The 22,133-nt window shown below is 36.6% G+C and overlaps 1 protein-coding gene across 1 annotated transcript; it reads right to left on the reverse strand.

The window, feature by feature from the left end:
* Nucleotides 1-723: 723 nt before the first annotated feature.
* Nucleotides 724-2,476, reverse strand: LOC110688060 (protein TIFY 10A-like). The gene is made up of 3 exons (XM_021864740.1): nucleotides 2,210-2,476; nucleotides 1,850-2,006; nucleotides 724-1,342 (listed from the first exon to the last, which is right to left on the reverse strand). The coding sequence occupies exons 1-3, from the start codon at nucleotides 2,343-2,345 to the stop codon at nucleotides 943-945; spliced, it is 693 nt and encodes a 230-aa protein (XP_021720432.1). The 5' UTR covers nucleotides 2,346-2,476; the 3' UTR covers nucleotides 724-942.
* Nucleotides 2,477-22,133: the final 19,657 nt, after the last annotated feature.

Raw genomic sequence — 22,133 nt, forward strand, 5'->3', positions numbered from 1 at the left:
AATAAGTGAAATTTGGCTAAAACATGACAATGACATGACACGATAGATATACGAGATAAATTGTAATTTGGTTAGTGTTTTGGGCTACGTGTCTATGTTTTAGTCAACCCCAAAGCCTATGAGATACAACACGACCAAAAGTCATCTATACACTACACCAATGTAGTTAATAATCTAAAACAAGCTCAAGGCGTAAGATTGCAAGAAAAAGCAAAAGAATATACTCTTAAAGTTCATCTAGAAATAATCTTTTATTTCATGAATTGCAAATAACAAACTATAAAGCCCAATATAGATTTACTAACCAATTCACCTTAAAACAAACTGTATGTAATATCTTATGTATATTCTCTATCACAATTTACAAACTATGGTTTGTTGAACTAATACTAATCGTATCACCAAGATTATTTTCCCATTGGAACACAACCAAGGCAAGGTCCATGCCAACTCTATCTCCCACACACCCTTCCGAGTAAGCCACGAGGTCCATGATCCAATCTAGTGACAATAAAAACCTTCTTGGATATGACATGCTAGTGATGTTACTTTATCGACCGATTGATTGACTTGGCCCTCTAAAACCAAAATTGCGGTGTTCAGGGATGTGTTCATCTATCTTAATTGCTTTTGGGAGGTACATTTATAGGTAAAAAGACCGAATTATAGAAGAAAAAACTATTGCATTGATACTTGTTCTAATGGAATGATCGACACAATTGCTTCTTCAAATAGTATGAATATATAGTATGAATAAATATAATATTTAGATCAAGGAATATGGAAAATTATACTACGTACCTAGCTAATGAGTGTGAAGTGAGTATAAATCACTTCTTCAAATCAGCATATGACAAACTAAGAAATAAAATTTTTATACATAACTTGGTCTTTAATTAACTACTTAATTAAGACATGATAAATGAGCAAAACTTTTGAAGTCTACAACTTTAACTCAAGTTGTTGTTGATCATACAAACTTTTCATTGAGTCAAATTTTTGGTAAGGTGCACTAGCGGCGACCCTGTGCTTCCTCTTCTCCATGAACCGGTGAAGGGAGACTCTCCTTGCCATAGGCAAATCGGACAAGTTACCCACTCCTTGAGTAACCACATCTTGTGCTAGCACATCGTTGATAGCACGAGGTGTTTGTGATTCGTTATGAGCTTGAGTCTGAGCTTGGGATCGAGGACCCATCATTCCATTGTTAGCTAGAGACACGATTTCTTGAGCCTTGTCCTCGGGCAAATCATTAAAAACAAGTACTCTTCCACCATAAAATATGGTCATGCTTGGTGTACTAGTAGAATTCTTAGGCTCCTCCTTTGAAATGGGCGAATCTCTGAACAAAAAAATATTTTATGGGGGTCAGCTTTGCTACAACATATATTAAATTCAATTATTGTTGGTCTAATTAAAATACTAAATCAAGCTGGGAATCAAATTAAGTTTAACAATAGAATATGCATGCACAAAAAGATCAAACAAAACTTTAGTAATATAAAAACCTTTGTGAAATTTACTACTTTTAAAAAGAAGTCGATCATCTAACTTATGGTTCACTTTTTTCTAAAGAATCACATTCATTTTGTGGTTGATAAATCAAATGACTGACTTTGGATCTAACTCATCATATTGATGTATATCATTTTCTTACATTAAATATAATTCATTTTATTCAAATGTTTTAGATCTAACAACAGGTATCTTTGAATAACAATAGCAATAACTTTAGTACATGATCATAATCATAATTAAAATTACCATATATAATTATTTGAACCATAAATACTATAAATAACAATGGTTTAAAGTAACTTCTATAAAATGGAGATTTCATCTTAATTACCTGGAATCAGCCATTATTTTGGTAGAGTTTTCAACACCATTAGCAGCGGTCAATGAATTCATCATAGGAAAGAGCTCCAAAGACATCTTCTCCTTTTCAATATTCTTTGGAAATACATTATTTGTGGCAGCATTTGGTACCTCTTTGGCTCCGGATCCTACAAATATAACAAAAATCTTAAAAACACGACCCATAAACAAAAACGCGTTTCTATAATCAATTCTTAGATGGACAATCAGAAGACCATATAGACCTAGGCCGGGGTTTAGGCCTGGCATTAATTTTGTGCTAGTTTACGTGTTTTAATCTGATTATAGGATGTACGATGTTATTAAAATGGTAAAGAGATAGAAAAAATACCTTTGACATCAAGGTCGGACGAAGCAAGAGTCTTAAAAGCATCAATATGACCAAAAGACCTCCTCTCTTTCAAAAACTGGCTAAAACGAGTGCATGTTTGTGTGAAATTAGACTTAACAATCTTCTCAGAACCCATAATTTCTTCTTCAAATTAAAGCTTGAATTATTGTTAGTGAAATAATAAGAAGCTCATTAATAAGCTAAGGTTTAAGATAATAATGGAAAGAAGGAAGAGAATAATAGGGGGAATGAATGAAGATATATATATATATATATTTAGTCTTGATGAGAGAGGGAATTTTTATAAAAAGAAAAAAAAGGTGATGATTAATTAAGAATAATTAATTACGTGATTAAGGGGGACAAGTAGGTGGAATTGTATACAACTCGTGTTAAGGGTGGGGCTAATAATAATGCTAGTTGGCTCTTTTCACTATGCACCTCAAAATCGATTGTTTTATTTCACGTGTTTATTGCTTGGGATCTAAGAATATGGTGTCGATTCATTTTTAATTATTCATTTAAGATAAGGTCGTTGGTGTATGCGGTTTGCCTACTTTATTGGAAACTTGTACACTATTACTATCTAATACTATACGTGCTACCTAGATTTTTTCTAAAAAATAACACTTCTTCTGCTTTTACCACGATGCCCTCATATTATTAATACTCCGTAATTATTATTATTCGAGTTAAGTATGAGCCTCGAATTAGTCATGTCAGCTCTCTTATGTAATCAAGATATAATTTATATCTGACATCTCTTATGTATTAATTAAGATCAATAATTATCATTACTCGAGTAAAAGCATGAGTCTTGAGTTAGTCATGTCGGACCTCTTACAACAAGAGATAACTTGCCTGTTATAGCAAAATTAGATATTTAACTGTAGAAGTAATATCTAGCATAATAAGTTAATTTAATTTAAGTTTATCAAAAGAAGTCAAGGAAAACGTATTCAAGCTATAAGTTTATTTTATTTTTATTTTTACCATCAATAGATTTCAATTTTATAAATAATATTATCATATTAATTATCCATCTATGACATGTTATATAATAGTGTATATGCATGCGATGCTTGCGTGTATTTTCTTTGCATTACTATAATCTATTTCGAAATTTATGATCTAATTGTATGTTTACACATCTACACTCGATTATCATATAATGATTTGGGTTAATAATCTCATCAATTAAAAGTTTCTTTCAAACAAACAAACAATTATTATGAGAAAAATAATTACGACCAAAATTTTCATTATTGTACTCCGTAACAAATAGGTCAAATACTATCAATAAACAATTACTACGAGAATCATGCCAACACTATTAGAAAACTGTAATAATTATATATTGGGTGGGGTAGTTTGGGAATTATTTAAGGTTACAAATTGGTTTGTGAAGTGGCAAAGCTCAAAGGGGTCTTAATCTACAGGTTTTGGACTATTCCTTTGGGGGATGGCGATGGCATGAGTTTCTTTAGACTTCGTCAAGCGTCAATTAATTAGGTCCGACATTGGATTCTTTGGATTTTCTTCGGAAATTTCTAATTAAGTTCCAACATTCATGTTTTTTTTGAAACCAAAAGACTTTACCTAGCTAATACAAATTCATGGCTTAATTAATTAAGATTTTCGCTTATACCGTTACGTAGACCTTTATCGATAATTTTAAAGATAGTATTCATTCCGTCCCTTATTTACATGTTTACTTTTTTTTTTGGGTTTTCAAAATTACATGTAAAGCTGGGCATGGGCCGGGGTTAGAAGCTTTTACCTTACAAGTTACAACTAAAACCTATTAATTTATCGTAGGAAATTGAAACAATTTTAAATAACACACTATGAAATGACCTTCTACATTGAAACATGTGTTAGACGACATACATTACTGTACAAGTATAATATTATAATTTTGATGAATATCTAAAATTTTTAAATTACCATTATTTTTTAGGAAAATTTGATTTTAATAATCCCACCTTTAACCGGTTCGCTACTAATAATCCCACCTTTGGGGGGTATTCTCTTCTAATGGTCCCTTATGACCGGTAACTTGTTGTTTGGGTAAGTTTTTTTTTTTTTTTAAAAAAAAAATAAAAAATTCCTTGGCCATTAGGAGGTAAGAAAAAAAAAATTCTTGGCCACCAGGAGGTAAGAAAAAATATTAATTTTTTTATTTTTGTTTTCAAAACGATAAGGAAGAAGGAAAGGGAGAAAAAAAATTACTTTTTAAAATTTTTTTTAAAAGAAATATAAAAAAATATTTTTTTTAAAAAAAAAATAAAAATAAAAAAATCCTGGCCACCAGGTGGTAAGGAAAAAAATTAATTTTTTTTATTTTGTTTTCAAACCGGTAAGGAAGAAGGAAAGGGAAAAAAAAAATTACTTTTTTAAATTTTTTTTTAAAAAGAAATATAAACAAATATATATATATTTTTTAAAAGAAATATAAGAGAATATATTTTTTTTTAAAAAAAAAAAAATTCCTTGGCCACCAGGAGGTAAGAAAAAAAAAATTATTTTTGTTTTCAAAACGATAAGGAAGAAGGAAAGGGAAAAAAAATTACCTTTTAAATTTTTTTTAAAAGAAATATAAAAAAATATTTCGACGAATCACAAAGTGACACGTGGCATATTAACCCATTACACCGATCACCAACAGGTTATGGACCATTAGAAGAGAATGCCCCATAAAGGTGGGATTATTAGATAATAATCAAAAGATGGGATTATTAGCAGCGAACCGGCCAAAGGTGGGATTATTAGAATCAAATTTTCCTATTTTTTATACATAATTCTTATTTATATTCATGTATAATAGCCAATTTTTTTTAGTATAGATTACAAAAATTGGTTTTACATAAACCGTGCATCGCACGAGTTTCTAAAAATAGGGAAATTCTCAACATATTGTTCACATGTTGATAAATAAAAAGTAAAGTAATAGGCTAAAACAACGATTGTGACAAGTTTAGTTGGACCGATTCAGCGAAGCAACGGTCATACATGCTCAATTATTGATTCAATTTTTCAAATAAAAAATATTAATGTTTGGGGGGTCTCTTTTTGGCGTATAATCTTTGATCACAAATAAAATACTTCGTAAATCTTGCTCCAGTTGTCACAATCAATATAAAATGTGAATGTCTCAAAATATCACATTTTTTTTGCTAACTTGTTTCCTTATCGTCGACTTGGTAAGTCGGCATAACAGAATTATTTTGTGTCAACTTGTTTCAAGTGGTTTTACACACTAGGAATTACTTGTATTTTGGTTCAACCTGTTTCAAGTGACTTTACGCTTCATGTTATGGTTAAGATTTTCGATTTGTAATATGATCAAAGTTCAAGCCTTGTGAATTTTACAAGATAGATATTTGACAGTGAGGGAAAAGCGGAAAACGTAAGAAGATCTCTAATTCTCTACCTTTTAACACTCTTATTTATTTGGTAGATTCGAATCCTAATCCTCTAAATTATGATGAGGACTCAATTAACTAAGTTAAACAAGCCTTGATTGGTTAACAAGGTAACAGGATAAGTTTTAAAATTATAATGAAGTTAAAATAATGCAAAATATCTCAAGTGTCCAATAAGATAAATTAGTTAGGGCCAAATAGGGTCTAGCTAGAGTTGTGTTTAAGGGGTTTTTAGAATCCCTCAGGATATAGATCTTCAATATGCTACTCACTTGGTTCGAGACGCCTGCAAAACAACGAATATTCCTTAATCGGAATATTCGCCTTCGACGATTAAGTTAATAATAAAAAACGGAGGGTTTTCAAAGAGAGAAAGGGAGAAGTTAGAGCAAATAGCAATTATAAATGCTTATGTCTCAATCCATCCCTCCCATCATCAATGATTAGGGTATTTATAGGGGTGGGGATGTGTGTCACTCTAGGGTTACGTACCCTAGAATGGTGGGCGCTGATTGGCTGCCTAATAAATGTTGGACATGTGTCCTTTGGGGGTGTCGTTATGACTTAGTGCTCGGAAATTGGGCTTTTGATGTGATTGTTGCCTTTTCGTCCCTCTCTCAAGCATTTTAGGTTGTCACGTGTCTTCTTCCTATTGGGCCACGTGTCGCCTTGGGACTAGACCAAGTGACGGGGTATTTTTACCTTAAATATGTAATACCCCGTATTTTGATACGTATTTTCTAATTAATTAATTATTTTATTATTATTTTCTAAAAAGGGTATTTTAGTAATTTATTTTACTATTTGAATTTTGGCGCCAAAAGTATTTTAAAACTTAATTAATATTTTGGATTTTGAATAAGATTTATTATCCATTTTTTTATTTTAAAAACCGGATTATTTATATATATTTCGGATATTTTAATTAAGCAAAAATTATATTTTAAGTCCTACTAATTGGCTATTAATTTCGGATTTTTCTAGTGTGGAAAATCTGATTTTCTTAGCTAAATTATTTAGTGAATAATTGGTAATCTCTTAATTAATTATTTTATACAATATACTACCTTCGTTCCTGAAAACTCGACTCACTTACTATTCATGTGGTGAAAATAAAATAACTTTGACCACATTTTATGATTTATACAATAAAAATAAATTAACAAGTTTGGTCTTATAAGATTCCCCTACTGATAATTTTTTTAAATATCAACTTTTAAGAAAATTTACTTATACTTAGCTGAAGTTATTAATGGTCAAAGATGTTCATTGGAGACCGTGCAAATGCAAAGTGAGTCGAACTTTCAGGAATGGAGGGAGTATATTATTTACACAATTATTTTAATCCCTTAAAACTAGCAAAATAATTCCCTAAATACTACATAAGGGGTTCGAAAATTTGAGCTATCACTAGTAGAAAACAGTTTATGGCAAGCGGTTCAAAACCCTAATGGGAAACGGTTTTGAACCGCTCGCGCTTGGGGGCTTCCCATTGCCATTTTAAATAAACCGCTTCCCATTTGAAGGGAATGAGAAGCGATTTAATGCCTGAACCGCTTCCCGTTATGGCTTTAAAAAATATTAAAAAAAAAATTATTTTTCACATAATTTGATACACAAAAATAAAACATATGTATAAAAATATATATTTCCATTAATAATTAGTTGTAATATTACATTTTAATTTTTTTTTAAAAAAATTAAAACTACCGAAGCCACCACCGCAACAGACAAACATTAAAAAAAAAAGATCAAAAAGTTTACTCATTATGCAAATAAATTTAAACAACAAATTCATTAACACATCAATAAATTTACAAACCCTAACCAAATTTCAACTCAAAAAATGCAAATAAACCATAAATCTAACCAATTCAAAGCGATCAAACATAACCTAACAGTTCAAAAATGCATACAAAAGATGAAATTTGGAAAAAAAATAAAACTAGATCTAAATTCTTACCTAAATTAAAATTACATATGAAAACGCTGGTGGTACTCGGTGGGTGTCGCCTCGTCGGTGTTGTTGTTGGTGCTGCGTTGTTGCTCGGTGGTGCTTGCTCGGTGAGTCGGTGATGCTCGATGGTTTGCTGTGGTGGGGGCTGCTCGGTGGGTTTGCTGTGGTGGGGGCTGCTCGGTGGGTTTGCTGTCGGTGTTGTTGCTCGGTGGGGTCTGCTCGATGAGAAGAAGGAGATGAGAATGGAGATATGCGTGAGAAGGAGATGAGAATGGTGAGGAGGTGAGAGAAAGGAGAGATGCGTGAGAAGGAGATAAGAATGGAGAAGAGGAGAGAATAAGGAGAGATGCGTGAGAAGGAGAGGAGAGGAGAGAGATGAGAACGTGAGAGTGAAGAGGAGGAGAGAGAAAGGCCCGTAATAGTATTACTTTTAGGGTTTTTTTAGGAATGGGGAGCGGTTTAAACATTAAACCGCTTCCGAATACAATATTTGGGAGCGGTTTAACCCAAAAATGCTCCCCATTTGTATGTTTCAGTTTTGTTTTTTTTTTGGTGGGTTTTTGTGGATTTTTGGAAGCAGATTTTAATAACCACTTCCCATTTACTTTTTTCTACTAGTGTATGGAAGCTCAAAATTTTCGGCTACCTTGGTTGGATTTTGGGTGATTTATTTTGGTAAATTGTATTTTTAATTATCTTCCTTAAATCTATTATTTTTCCTTAATTCTTATTTCCCATCTCCTAAATATTTGATCATCTTATTTCCCTACCTTATTTCATCCTTGATTATTCCCCAAGCAAGCTCTTTTGCCATATTATTTTTCATGACAACACACTTTCCTAAAATTAATTATTTTTTAGTCACCTTAATATTAAACTTTCCATATTTCTTTAGCTCTTTTCTCCTAGTAATTTCCTTAATTCTTTTTACCATAATTCTTACTACATTAATCAATTTCAATTCAATTATCTCTCTTAAAATCGAGAGCTTCTCTCACTAAAAGTGAGTTTCACTAGCTTTGCTAGGGTTCTTCATATCTCCTTCAAGGAGTTTATGCATGTACCAGATTATCCCTGGATATCTTCATAGCCCTTCTAGGTGGGAGGAATATCAATCGTTTACTTGTGTTTGTGGTTTTCTTAACCATCTTTCTCTTCATTAAAGAGGATTAGCTTCTTGGTTCTAATATTTTACCTCGTTTCCCATAAAAGGTCTTAACCTTTCAATAGCCTTTACTTGTTCCAATATTGCTGAGGCCCTCCTCTTCATTTTTCACAACCAATTAATTTCGAGTAGTAATTGCTCTTCTTCTGATGGTGCAGTCCTTTTATAGCTAGAGGCGGCTACCCATTTAGGGGATTAAATTCTCCAGTGCTTGCTCCCATGCGTGTAGTGTTTCATCTTCCAAGAACTTGAGTTCGTCTATAAATGCAACGAATTCTAGCTCTGTCAATCATCTTCTTTCTCACCTTCACTTCTTCCTGTTTCTTATCTTTGCTTCTTTAATTATCTAAGTCTGTCGTTCTCTTATTCTCTCCCTCTTCATTTAAATTTGTCTTATTCTCTTAATTCTTCCTGTCTACTACCATGAGTAATAATAGGAACTCTCCTAATGCTCATGGTAATCAACAAGCCCAAGATATGCGAGGGGGACCTCTCATTCCCCCCCCCCCCTAAATTTTTTTTTTAATCTTGAGAATGTGACTATTAATTTCAACTCCAGTGTAATAGGCTTATTCATTGGACCTCATCCCCCTTCCGAGCATTTTGTGCAACATATTGTCAATTCTCGTTGGATTAGGAGGGGGGAGATAAGAGTTCATAGATCGGGGTTTTTTGTTCGAATGCAGGAACAACCAGGATCTAGAAGGCCTTATTCGTGCCAGCACAACAATCATAGATGGTAGAATACTTAATTTCAGAAGGTATTAGGTAGACTTTGTGCCCCACCAAATGAATTTTACCCTCAAAAGAGTATGGGTAAGGGTTTACGGGCTACCTTTGGCCTACCTTATGTCAAGTTGGGCAAGACAAATCCAACGGCACGTGGGATATATTGAAGAACTAGAGCATGAAGGAGATGAACTCCCTATACATGCTGAGCTTAGGGCTCGAGTGCTAATCGACCTTTCTATTCCATTAATCCTGGGGTGCTTTATACCCTTGGAAGGGAATAGAGTGATATGGGTATACTTGAAGTATGAATGCATCTACTGGTTTTGCAAGTCTTGTGGGTGTGCAGGCCATGCTACATCTCGTTGCACTCTCCATGCCGTTGTTGCAAGGAGAAGAGCAAGGCATAGGTTGAATGAGGTGGAGGCGGATGGGATAAGAGTGTTATATGGGCTAGCTGAATACCCATTCTACTTAAACTTTATTCGTGGTTTACCGGATTGGTATCGGTTCTGAAATACAGGTTTAGACCTTCGACCATATGAAAATCCAAAGGAATATCCTATGTATGGGAGAGTGCCAAGGGAGGATAGGGGTTTCGAGAAAGCCATCCGTATGATGACTCTTTATCAGCCTAGGAAAGTGACGAGAGTGAACAATTTCACACCGGTGAGGAGGAATTGTCGAATGATGATTCTGAGTTAATTGAAATGGAGGAGGAACCGGTGAGTCCGGATCTTATGCTATCCACAGGTAGACGTTTGGGTTTAAATGGGGATCCTTATGCTAAATTTGTTCAAGAAGGGCTGCCAAACCCTAATCCGGATACTCATAATGAGGGGAACATACGAAATTTCCTTGAGGAACATCAGCTGGATGCTGCTTAATATGCAACGTCAAGGAGAAGTGGGGGTTTAAGCCCAAGCAGGCCCATGGTTGCAAGAGGCTCAGCTGCGCATGCAATCAGCAATTTGCCTCCTCCAACTCGCCCATTCTTCATGGGTTCGACTTTTGAAGTTAGAGAACCATTATCAACACAGCAAGTGCATAGACAGGGAGGTGGGCCAGGGACTATATTCCATACTTTGGGAATTTTTGAATGGGCTTCATCCCCCATTGAGTTCAAAAGAAACAATGTAGTGGCTTATGGAAATGCAGAAGCACAGAGTGGGGCTACGGCTACTCCATTTGCTGCAAACCCGCAAGGTTGGTTAGAAAGCTCAACAATTATGGCGACTAGAAGAATAGAGGAGGAGGAGGAGAAGCTAGAAGATGATGAGTATGCTTTCATAATTGAAGCAAGCACAATTCTGTCTTTAGGGATTCGGAATGCAAGAAGGAATGAAATTCAGGAAATACATAGCAATGTAAGAGCTGCGACATCGCCATTCCTACGGCTTTCATCAACGGAATTGGTGGGGCTTTCGAACCTTCCTCTCACGGAGTTTGATCCTCCTAATACCCCGGTATCGCACTTTAGTTCATTCAATTTTACAGATTTATTTAATTATGATGACAGTGCAAATAACAAGAAGCAAATAAGGGAGGCAGTTGGTCATTTACCGCACTCATGTGATGGTGATTCGGTGCGATATAGTGAATTTGATTATGAGTGGGTCCAACGTAAGAGACTCAAGAGGCTTCATAGGTGGTCTGAAAAAGGTGGATTTACAATTTGGCTCAAAGATAAAAAAAGGGGGAAGTAGGTTCGCCTCAAAGGCTATATCGGATCCCGACATGGCAAAGGAATTTGGGGTGGATATTGATGGTGATCTTTGAATGAGGGGTAAGAACAAGAGACCTCAAGACATATCATCTTCTTCTTTCGAGTCTTACAAAAGGTAGAAAAGTGAGGAAGTGACATCAGTGCTTAGGGAAGCAAGGGATGACATGGACATTGTTCAGCTAACTATTTTTTATTCGATAAAATTAACGTCGGAGGGTGAGGAGGCTGCTCTAAATCAGCCCCCAACAGGAATATGAATGTTGTGGCATGGAATTGCAGGGGTTTAAATGATCCACACTCCCTTGCAATTCCCTACCTAGTGCAGCTCTATCCTTCAAAGTTACCTATGTTCTTGTTTATTTCGGAAACTAAGATGGATTTTGCTTCGGCGGCGGCTAGGTTAAGTTTTCTAGGCCTTACTTCCACATTTAGTTGGAATTCGGATGGAAGTAGTGGAGGTCTGCTAGTTTTAGGTTGGTCTAATGATGTAATAGAATGTTTGTATTCATCAAAAACTTTATCCATTGTAAAATGAATTAATCTAATGGAAGTTTGAAGTATGTTCTGTTTTTTTTATGGTGAGCCTCAAGTAGAAAATAGAAGAATAGTATGGGAACAATTGCAATGGTTTTTAGAAGAGTTAAAAAATGTTCTAGTCATAGGAGATTTTAACCAAGTGGAAAGTGGAAGTGACAAACTAGGGGGCTCGGCTCGAATAAGAGGAATTGATGATGCCTTTCTAGATTGGAGGTTTAGAGTAATGTGACAAAAGTCCCTTTCTCAAGACCTAGGTTCACTTGGAGCAACAAGAGGGAAGGTGACGATCTTATTCTAGAAAGGCTTGATCGAGCCTACATTATAGAGGAATGGTTCAACCACTCTCCAAATGGGAGGATTGCACATGAACCGATAGTTTGCTCCGACCATGCAGCCATCACTTATTATGATCAGTCTAGGTCTACTACTTCGAATAGGCCTTTCAAATTGAAAATTGGTGTTTTGCCTTCCCGAAAATCAAATAATTAGTGGGAAATTCGTGGAAGGAGGAGGTTCAGGGGTCGTACATGTTCCAGCTCTCAAGGTCAAAGCTCCAATACTGGTGCTTGGAAAATAAGAAGGTTTGGGGGATCAACTGGAAAAAGCTTACCGAGGATCTTCGAAGTACGAGGATGAATATTAGCTCGCTTCAGGAAGGGTACATCAAGCGTATTAACCTTCTTATTCCGGAGAGCCAATTGTGTTTTAGTTTTTGGAAAAAAAGAATGAAGGCGAACTGGATTAGGCTCGGGGACTGCCCCACGCCTACAATGCATAGGAAAGTGAAACAAAGGCAGTTACAAAATGCAATTCTGACGCTAAGGAATGGAAATGATACATGGGTAGAGGGGCAAAGGGAGGTCGAAGAGGTGATCTTAACCTCAATCAAGGAAATCTATAGGGGTGAGCACGGATCGGATATCCTATCCGAAATTGGATTTCGGATCGGATATCCGTATCCGAAAAATCAGATATTTGATATCCGTATCCGATCCGAAATTTTCGGATATCCAAATATTCGGATATCCGAAAATTTCGGATCGGATAGTAAGCTGGGATCTGAGAGCCTCGGCTTCATTTTCCAGTGAGGCAACTCTTCGTTTCATAGTCTCAACCTCCAAACTTCTTTGATTACTTACATCTTCAACCTTCAAGGCACACACATAAGCTGCTCAGATCATGAACCGAAAACCACCCTCTCCCTTCCCGAATCACCCTTCGAAGCCCACAGCTTGTCTCACCCACCAACACCACCAATTTCTTTATGATGCACAACACCGAAAAATGAAATTTGAATGAAAAAATCTAAAAAAAAACCCATATATTTTTACAAATTGAAACTTACCCAGTTTTTAAGATGATAATTCGAGCAAAATACCCTTATTAATTGACTGAAATTGCTTTAATTTAAAGCCTAATTGAAAAACCCTAATCACTAGAGAACCCTAATTTACGGGTTACTGGAAAAAAAAAATCTTTGCTTTATTCTTTCTTCTTCCTTCGTCTTCTTCTTGTTCTTCTCTTTCTTCGATCCATGCTCTTCTCTTCTTAAAACTGTTACAGGGAAATCTAAGAAGAGAGAAAACTCGCAAAATTGAAGAAAACGAAGAGGGAGATGAGGGGATCTAAGATGAGAGAGGAAGGAGATGAGGAGATGTGAGATGAGGGAGGAGGGAGATCATCTGAGATAAGAGAGCCAGAGACTCAGAGAGGACAGAGGAGGGAGGAGGGAGGAGGATGAAAATAAAAGAGAAAGAGGAGGATTACAATATACATTAGGGTTATCCGAATTTCGGATATTTTGTATTATTTTTTTTTTTGGTAATAAAAGTGTTTTTTTTCGGATTTCAGATCGGATACCCGATCCGATATCCGATTTTTTTTGGATATTCGGATATCCGAAATCGAAATTTTGATATCCGATATCCGAAATTTTCAGATCGGTTATCCTAAATTTTCGGATCGGATGCGGATCGGATTTTCCGATTATCAGATAGTTTTGCTCAGCCCTAGAAATCTACAACTCGGTTACGACCAACAACCATGGGGAAGATATCGATCTTTTACTTCGACAACTTGATACTCCCATCCTCTCAGAAGAGGAACGACTTTGGCTTGACAGGGATTTTTTGAAATGTGAAATTAAAAAGGCTATGTTCAATATGCACTGCTCCAAGTCTCCAGGCTCGGATGGGTTTACGATGGACTTCTTCAAGACCTACTGAAATGATGTAGGGCAGTTGGTGGTTGATAGTATAAAGCAGTTCCCGAGGACAGGTAACATGCTCAAAGAATGGAACCAATCTCTACTAGTGTTGATCCCAAAGGTTAAGGTTCTGGAGCTCGCTAGTCATTTTAGACCGATCAGTTTGTGCAACCCGGTCTATAAGTGCATTTCTAAATGCTTGGTTAATAGGCTAAAGTCGATTCTTCCAAGCCTTATTACGGAAAACAAGCATGCTTTTATTCCAGGGAGGTATATGGAGGACAACATTCTCCCGAGTCATGAGCTTATGCACCTTATAAATTCGAGGAAAGGCTCTAATTTCACAGTTGTGAAGATTGATATGTCCAAAGCTTATGATAGGGTGGATTGGCTCTTTCTCCTGAAAGTCCTGCAAGCTTATGGGTTTCCCAACCACTGGATAAGGATGATATCACAGTGTGTCTCGACGGTTAGTTTCAAAACAGTCATCAATAGGAAAACAACCTAACACTTTGCTCCCAATTGTGGGTTGAGACAGGGGGATCCTCTTTCTTTGTACCTCTTTATTTTTTGTATGGATATCCCACTACTAGAAAAAAGCTATTCAACGATGGAAAAAATCCGTCGGAATATCCTGAAATTCCGTTGGAACTTCCGGTTTCCGACGAAATTCCGTCGGAATATGTTGTCGCAAAACATTTTGTAGGTATTTCGCTATATTCCGACGGAATTTCCGTCGGAACGGTCAGTTTCAACGGAATTGAGGTTGTCGGAGTTCGGTTTTCCTTAATAGGAAATTCTGTCGCAAGGTTCCGATGGAACTGTTTCCGTCGTTACACATTGCCTTCGGACGGAATATTCCGTCGGAAACTGCTATGCTTCCGACGGAATATTCCGTCGGAAACTGATTTTAAGAAATTAAAAAAATAGTCGTGCCACCACCGGCACGGCGTATCACCAGCCTAAACACCACCACCACCACCGAAAAACTAACCCAAATCAGATTCACCAACCACAACCTACCCACCCACCAGCCGTAGCCACCCACCTCCAACCACCTAGCCCAGATTCACCAACCACAACCTACCCACCCACCTCCAACCCACCCACACCACCTCACCCAGACCACCTCTAACCCACCCAGACCACCTCCAACCCCACCCAAACCAACCCCAATCCCTCCCAAACCACCCAACACCATACCCACCCACCACACTCCAACTAATACCGTACCAACCTAACACCACCCCACCCTCCACCACATTTAAAAAAAAAAAACAGAAAAATAAATCCACCACCCACACACCACCACCATCTACAATAAAAAAAAAATCCGAAAAATTAACAAACAAAAAATAGAAAAAAAAATCTGAATAAATTTTTTTTGTGCAAACTAGATCTAAAAAAAAAAATCAAACCAAATTTTTGAAAGAAAACGAAGACATACCTTCAATTCTACGGGAAAAACGTTGAATTTAGGCTTTAAAGGTCAAATTCGACCATGAAAACTCTAGATCTAGAGTTTGCACGGTCAAATTTGATCATAAACACCATAATTATTTGCTTGTTGACGAAAATCCGAAAATCCATAGCAATTCGTTGCCGAAAATAAAAAAAATTAACCAAGAGGAAAGAGAAGAAGGAGAAAGGAAAGAAAAGAAGGAGAAAGGTGATGGAGAAAGAAAAGAGCACCGAAAAAAAAAAGAAGGAGAAGAGAGGAGAGAGAAGGAGAAAAGAGGCGAAGAGAAGAGGAAAGGAGAGGAGAGAGAAATGAGAAATAAAAGGGGAGGGGGTTCCGGAATATTTAGGGTTTTTTTTCTTTTCTTTTTACTTTTAAAGTATCAAATCCGCCGGAAGAGCTTAAAATTCCGTCGGAACTTTCCGACGGAATTAAAATCCCTCAGAAATTTCATGCCGATTTAAAATTTGTAGGAAATTAATATGTTCCGACGGATATTTTTCCCTCGGAATTTAAAGCTTCTGACGGAAATTTTTGTCGGAAGCAATTTTTCGAGGGAAATTTCCGTCGGAAGCAGTAAATTCCGAGGGAAAAAAATCCACCGGAATATTTCCAAGGGATTTTCCATCGGAACTAACATTTTCCGGCGGAATTTTCCGACAGATCCAAATTACGTCGGAAAATTCGAATTTTCCGAGGGAATTTCAGTCCGTCGGAATATGGCCTATTTTTGGTAGTGTCCAATCGAGGAAGTTAAATCTGGAAGAGGATATCAATCAATTCCAACGATGAAAAGTATCTCGCAGGTTTCCTTCGATTTCTCATCTCTTCTTTGCAGATGATGCTATGCTGCTCTTCAAGGCAAATGAGCAAATGAGGAGTCATGTTTGTGCATATCTAACATTCTTCATAGGTTTGGCAAAGCATCTGGTCAATGATAACTTGCTATTTGATACGATTTTAGGGTGTTTTGAACCTAGTTTACTTGATATAAATTGCGTTTTGGTTCATTTTTACTCTATTATTATGCAATTCTTGTGTATCCTATGCTTCACGGGTTGTTGGTGTTTTTGTTGAGATTCTAGGTTCAAAAGAACGACCAAATGGAGCCCATGGATACAAAGCCGAGGTTAGAAGCAAGAAGATGGATGAAAGAAGCCAAGGAAAGGAGCATTATAGAAGAAAAGATGAAAAAAAGGGGTTTAGAAGACCCTGCACGGCTGTGCCAGACCTTGCACGTCCGTGCAGGAGGTTCCAGAAAGCTTCAGCGAGCTGCCAAGGCCTGCACGGCCGTGCTTAATCTGGCACGTCCGTGCAGAAGAGGGTGCACGACCGTGCCAGACTTTGCACGTCCGTGCAGAAGTGCTCCAGAAACTCAGAACATTCTGCCAAGGCCTGCATGGACGTGCCAAATTAAGCACGTCCGTGCAGATGTAGCTGCACGTCCGTGCCAATATCTGCACGCCCGTGCGGAACTGCTCGATTCTTAGCAGTACGTTCTGCCTCAATTCTGCCCCCTCTGCACGTCCGTGCCAAACTTGGCACGGCCGTGCTTAGCCTTGCACGTCCGTGCCAAATCTGGCACGTCCGTGCAGACCTGCAGTCGAACTCCTTCCTTGTTTTCTCCGTCCTTTTTATTTGGGGGTCATATAAATACCCCTTTAGAGCTCATTTGTACGGGGGAGGCAGTTTTTCAGAGCTTTTCTCTTAGTTTGTAGTCTTAGAACATTAAATTCTCAAATCATTAGTTAGTTCTCAATTATTAGCTTGGAATTATTCAAATTCAATCATTGTAGAAGACAAAATCCACCATTGTTGCTCACCTTGAAGCTTCATAGTAACCATTTCTTACTCATCTTTTCTACTTCTCTTTACTTTGTTGTTAATTATTTGCTAGTTCTTGCATGTTTTGGATTGTTAATTAGCTTAATCCTTAGTTTGAATTTGTTCATGAATTGCTTGAAATCTTTAATTGCTTTAACCCCCATGGATTGTGAGTAGTCTAAATTCTAGGGTTTGGGCAAAACCCTCAATGTAGTCACTAATTACTTGTTGCATGTGCTAATTTGGTTGTTGTGGGATGTTAATTAGTTGAGCTTAAGTGGTTTAATTGCTTAGTTCTTGTATATGGCCATTGCTAGAACTATTTATCCAAGATTTCTCAACGAAGGATCGAGAGATGAACTTGAGTTAGCTCCCTTATGCTTGATTGACCCGAAATGCCATGAGAATAGGGATTACCGGTCAAGGGAATGTTTATGTCATCGTGATTATGCTTTAACACTTGTTTTATGCTATGTAACCACGAGAGTAGGTCGTATTCATGATTCAAGTAATCCCTCTAGCTTGAGAGAGTAGTTGGGTGCTTTAGATGACTTCCCCTAATTTATCCCATTAATTTACCTTGATTGTTGCATGCTAATTGTGATTTGTGATGAAGTTGAGTGGTATAACCCAAGCCCTAGATTCCTCTTAATATTGTTAACCTCCTCTTAGCTTAGTTGAATTGTGTTAGAAGAAGTTACTAAAAACCAACCCAATTTAGAATTCGTTTAGCTTATTTAAACGGTAGTACTCGGTGGTTGATTCAACGCCTCTCTTGGGTTCGACCCTTTCTTACCCTTACTATTGTTAGTGAGACCAAGATAGGAATTATTATCTTTGGTAGGCTCGACGATGGCCTATCAGTCAACAATTAAATATCCAAAAGTCTGTTATAAAGTTCTCGCCGGGTGTCGACAGTGATAAGAAATTGGCTATGAAACAACTCCTTTCTATGCCTGAAACTGATAATATGGGGATTCATCTGGGAGCTCCGATTGACATTCAGGGGTAAGAGCTCTTCTTTCCAATTTTTAGTTGACAAAGTATCGGAAAAAATCATCTCATGGGCTTCCTTACGCTTCTCCCAAGCGGTAAAGTTAATCCTTATCAACATTGTGCTGGTAAGCATGTCTGCTCACGTCATGAAGTGCCTGAAACTCCCTCAGAGCATTGCAAACAAGATTGATTCGTTAATTACTTGGTTTTGGTGGTCTAGGAATGGAATTAAAGGGTTGCATTGGGTGAGTAGAAATGTCACTCAACTACCTAAGAGTATGGGAGGCCTGGGAATTAGAGGTTGTTCGAGTCTCAACGATGCTCTCCTCTTCAAACAAGCAACAAGGATGCACCTCAACCCACAACTTCTACTATCAAGAGTACACAAAGGTTTTCAACCGTGTGGCATATGTAGTATCGCTAGTCCTTATATAAGAAGAGGGAATCTTTCAATGGGAGGTCAAGTCTACAAAAAGCCACTCAATATTTTAAGGAGGGCTTTGCATGGAAGGTGGGGAATGGTAATTATATTAAGGCCATTAGAATGCCTTGGGTGAAAGGGGAAATCCCATTAGTAAACTCAGGCCAAACCCTGAGGGCCGCGTTGAATTGGAAAGTGAGTGATTTAATTGACAGGGAAACTAGAACTTGGAATGCAGGGAAGATAAGGGAATGTTTCGACTGGGATAGTGCAAAATCGGTTCTGTCAATGGAGCTCCTGCATTCAATTGAGGATGATTTCCTTTACTAGAAATATCATCCTTCGGGTAGGTACAAAGTTAAAACTGGGTACTACTACCTATCAAAGGACTTAGGGTTAGAAAGAACTACCTTCTTGGCAAGGGATCAGGAGTTTGTTAAGTTGGTTTGGAGATTGGACATTCAGCCGAAGTGGAAGCTTTTTCTTTGGAGGCTTTTTCATGATGGCATTGCAGTCAAAATTAATCTGGCTAGAAGTGGAATACGAGTAGAAGCAGTCTGTGATCATTGTGGGGTGGACTTGGAAGATAGCCAACACCATTTCAGGTTCTGTAATCTGGCAAAGGAAGTTTGGGAGAATGGCTCCCTAACTATTTGCCTTGACTCTCCTAGGTCCAATTCTTTGAAAAGATGGATTCAACACTATATCCTGCTTTTTAATAGCGAGGATGGTAAGCATAGTAACCGTTGTGCTTTGTTTATTGCAACTTTATGGAGGCTATGGAAAACTAGGAATGCAAGATGCTTCAAGGAAACTACGGGGGCGATAAGTTTAGTGATGGAGTTTATAAATCTTGCCATGCAAGACCATGAGACGTTTAAACTTCAAGCAAGCCCAACAAATGAGTTGGAGGCTACTAGCAGGGTTAATCCAATCATCCCCCCGGGTTTCAATCACGTGCATCTGGGAAAGGAAAAGATTAGTTATGATGATTTCATTGTGGAAGCCGATGGCTCCTGGGATAAGAAGACGATGAGAGTAGGGATTGGTTGGGCAGTTAAGACTAATCTCCAAGGCTATGCCCTTGATGAGGGCGGAAAACACAGAGCAGCTGCGTCAATCATACAATGCGAGGCTTGGGCTTGCCTCGAAGCAATGAAATGGGCTCGAGCTAAAGGTAGGAGATTTCCCTTCTGAATAACTTACAGGTTAACCCTGGCAAGGAGATTTCGATAACTTGGTTGCTAAAGGAGTTAAGGAAAGTGGGGGCATCGTTTCAAAGATGCACGATTATGAAAGTTCAGATAGATCAGGTTCAAAAGGAGAATGATATTGCTAGAAAATGTCGGGTTAACCTTTTTAATTTTTTGTAGTTTTTCTTATTCTCCTTTGCTATTGTCAAAAAAAAAAAAAAAGAAAAAAAAAAAAAATTCTTCCTACATTCTCCTACCATAATTCTTGCATGAGCTAGCCTATAAATACCCCTTGATTCATGGCTAAACACTTATACCAAATTCTCTAATTCTCTCTTAATTTCTTTCTAATTCTCTTCTATTTTCTCACCTTTTCTTGCACCAACCACCACCGATCACCACCCTCCGCCACTGCCACCGCCACCGCCGTTTGCCACCAGCCGCCAACTTCCGCCTCCCTTGCCACCACCTCTCTTCTTCTTTTCCTTGGTTTTCTATCTCTTCTTTTTCTCTTCTCTTATTTAATTAACTATTATTATTATGGGGGATTTATAAAACTTATTATGAGTAGTTTTAATTAAATAAAATCAAATTTTTATCCAAGTTTATGAAAAATAATTTATAAGATTCATGTACATATAGTTGGGGGGTTTTTAATTGAAGTGTTGTGATTATTTGTTAACCTTATTAATTAAGGTTATGCTTAATTGTAGGGTGTATTTGATCAAAGTTCTCGAAGTTCTTTTGTATGTGCTAAGCAAGGATCAAATGTACGTTAGGTGGCTAGATACTTTTGAAATTGATTGGATTGAATGAGAATGTTTTATATGATTTTTGTGATGATTGAATTAAGTTGAATTGAATTATGATTTATGATTTGTGAAATAAAAGCATGTTTAAAGAATTAGTTTTGATAATAATATAGATTGGAAGATTGATTTAATATCAAGTTTTGAATGATTAAAATTATTGATCATGTTTTAAAGGTTGATTTTGAAAGCATGTTGAATTTAAATAAAAAGGAGGTTTTAAATTGTTTTATTATAAAGATTGGAATTATTGATTTAAAGAGGATTTATTGAATTATTATTATTAAAGCTTTACAAGCATGTTGATAGTAATCCCACTAAGCGGATTTGGTTGATAAGACTTTAGACTTTGCATGACCGAGTCTTTCCTCAAGAATAGCCTTGCAATATAAGGAGACTATCTTGGGGGGTGTGCACACTTGGGTGAGAAATTGGTTTTATTAATTAATTATTTGAATATTGGATTATTGGAATCGGTTTTGAATAATGAGTTTGGAATTATTGGATTAATTATTGGAATTTGGTTTTGAATAATGAGTTTGGAATTATTGGATTAATTATTGGAATTGATTTTAAAAGCATGTTTGCAAATAAATTGAGTTTACTTATCTTGCACTTATCGTACTTAGCATATTTTGCTAACCCGTATTTCCTATTTGTTTTGGTTCACCCTGTTTACCTTAATGGTAAGCAGAGTGGACTATTTTTCAGGTGGAGTCAATAATTGAGCATGTGGGAGTCCCAGGATGTTCTTCACCTAGCTAGAATTAGGAATGTTGGTCTTTGTTTTTATTATGAGTACTCATGACAATGGTTTCTATTTATAGCTATTATTAATCAAGAAAGAGTTTGAGTTTCCGCTGCAAAGTATTGGTTTTGGTTAGTAGTTTTGGTAGCCTTGCGTAATCACACGGCGGTAATACACGCCTAAGTCTATCTCTACGATACAATTATATGTATTATTCTAGTATTTCCGTAGAGGGAGATTTGGAGGTGTTACAAAATAAGTTGAGTGGTGTAATAATTCTATGATACCTTTATACTTTGTTTGGATAAGATGAAATATAATGAAGGGAAGGGAACAAATCCCCTTGTTTGGGGTTGGAGGAACTAGGAAGGAGGGAGAGGATGAGATCCAGGCCATATTCATTCAAATAACCAAGAAACGACACAAGTTCGTCACAACATAACAGATTTTAATTACATGGGATTTTTCACATTATTGGAAATAATTATCAATGTGATTAGTGATTTAGATTTTCTATTGCTCATTTGCACCAAAAGATTAAAAAATAAAAAACACACACATTTTTGTTCAACTTTCAATTGTTAAATACCATACAGAATAGTTTTCAAATATAGTTACTGTAACTAGATTAGTGTTCGTGCGATGCACGATAGTAATAAAGTTTTTTTATAATTAATTTGTGATATAATATAAAAATAAGGCAACTCATATGAAATAAACAAATGCAAT

Source organism: Chenopodium quinoa, unplaced genomic scaffold, assembly GCF_001683475.1.
Source record: "Chenopodium quinoa cultivar QQ74 unplaced genomic scaffold, ASM168347v1, whole genome shotgun sequence".
In the NCBI taxonomy this organism is placed as follows: domain Eukaryota; kingdom Viridiplantae; phylum Streptophyta; class Magnoliopsida; order Caryophyllales; family Amaranthaceae; genus Chenopodium; species Chenopodium quinoa.

Coding starts and splice junctions, on each gene's coding strand:
- LOC110688060 (XM_021864740.1), bottom strand. CDS start 2,345: ATGGGTTCTGAGAAGATTGTTAAGTCTAATTTCACACAAACATGCACT. Junction 2,007..2,209: donor GTCCGACCTTGATGTCAAAG/GTATTTTTTCTA, acceptor TTATATTTGTAG/GATCCGGAGCCAAAGAGGTA. Junction 1,343..1,849: donor AAAATAATGGCTGATTCCAG/GTAATTAAGATG, acceptor TTTTTTGTTCAG/AGATTCGCCCATTTCAAAGG.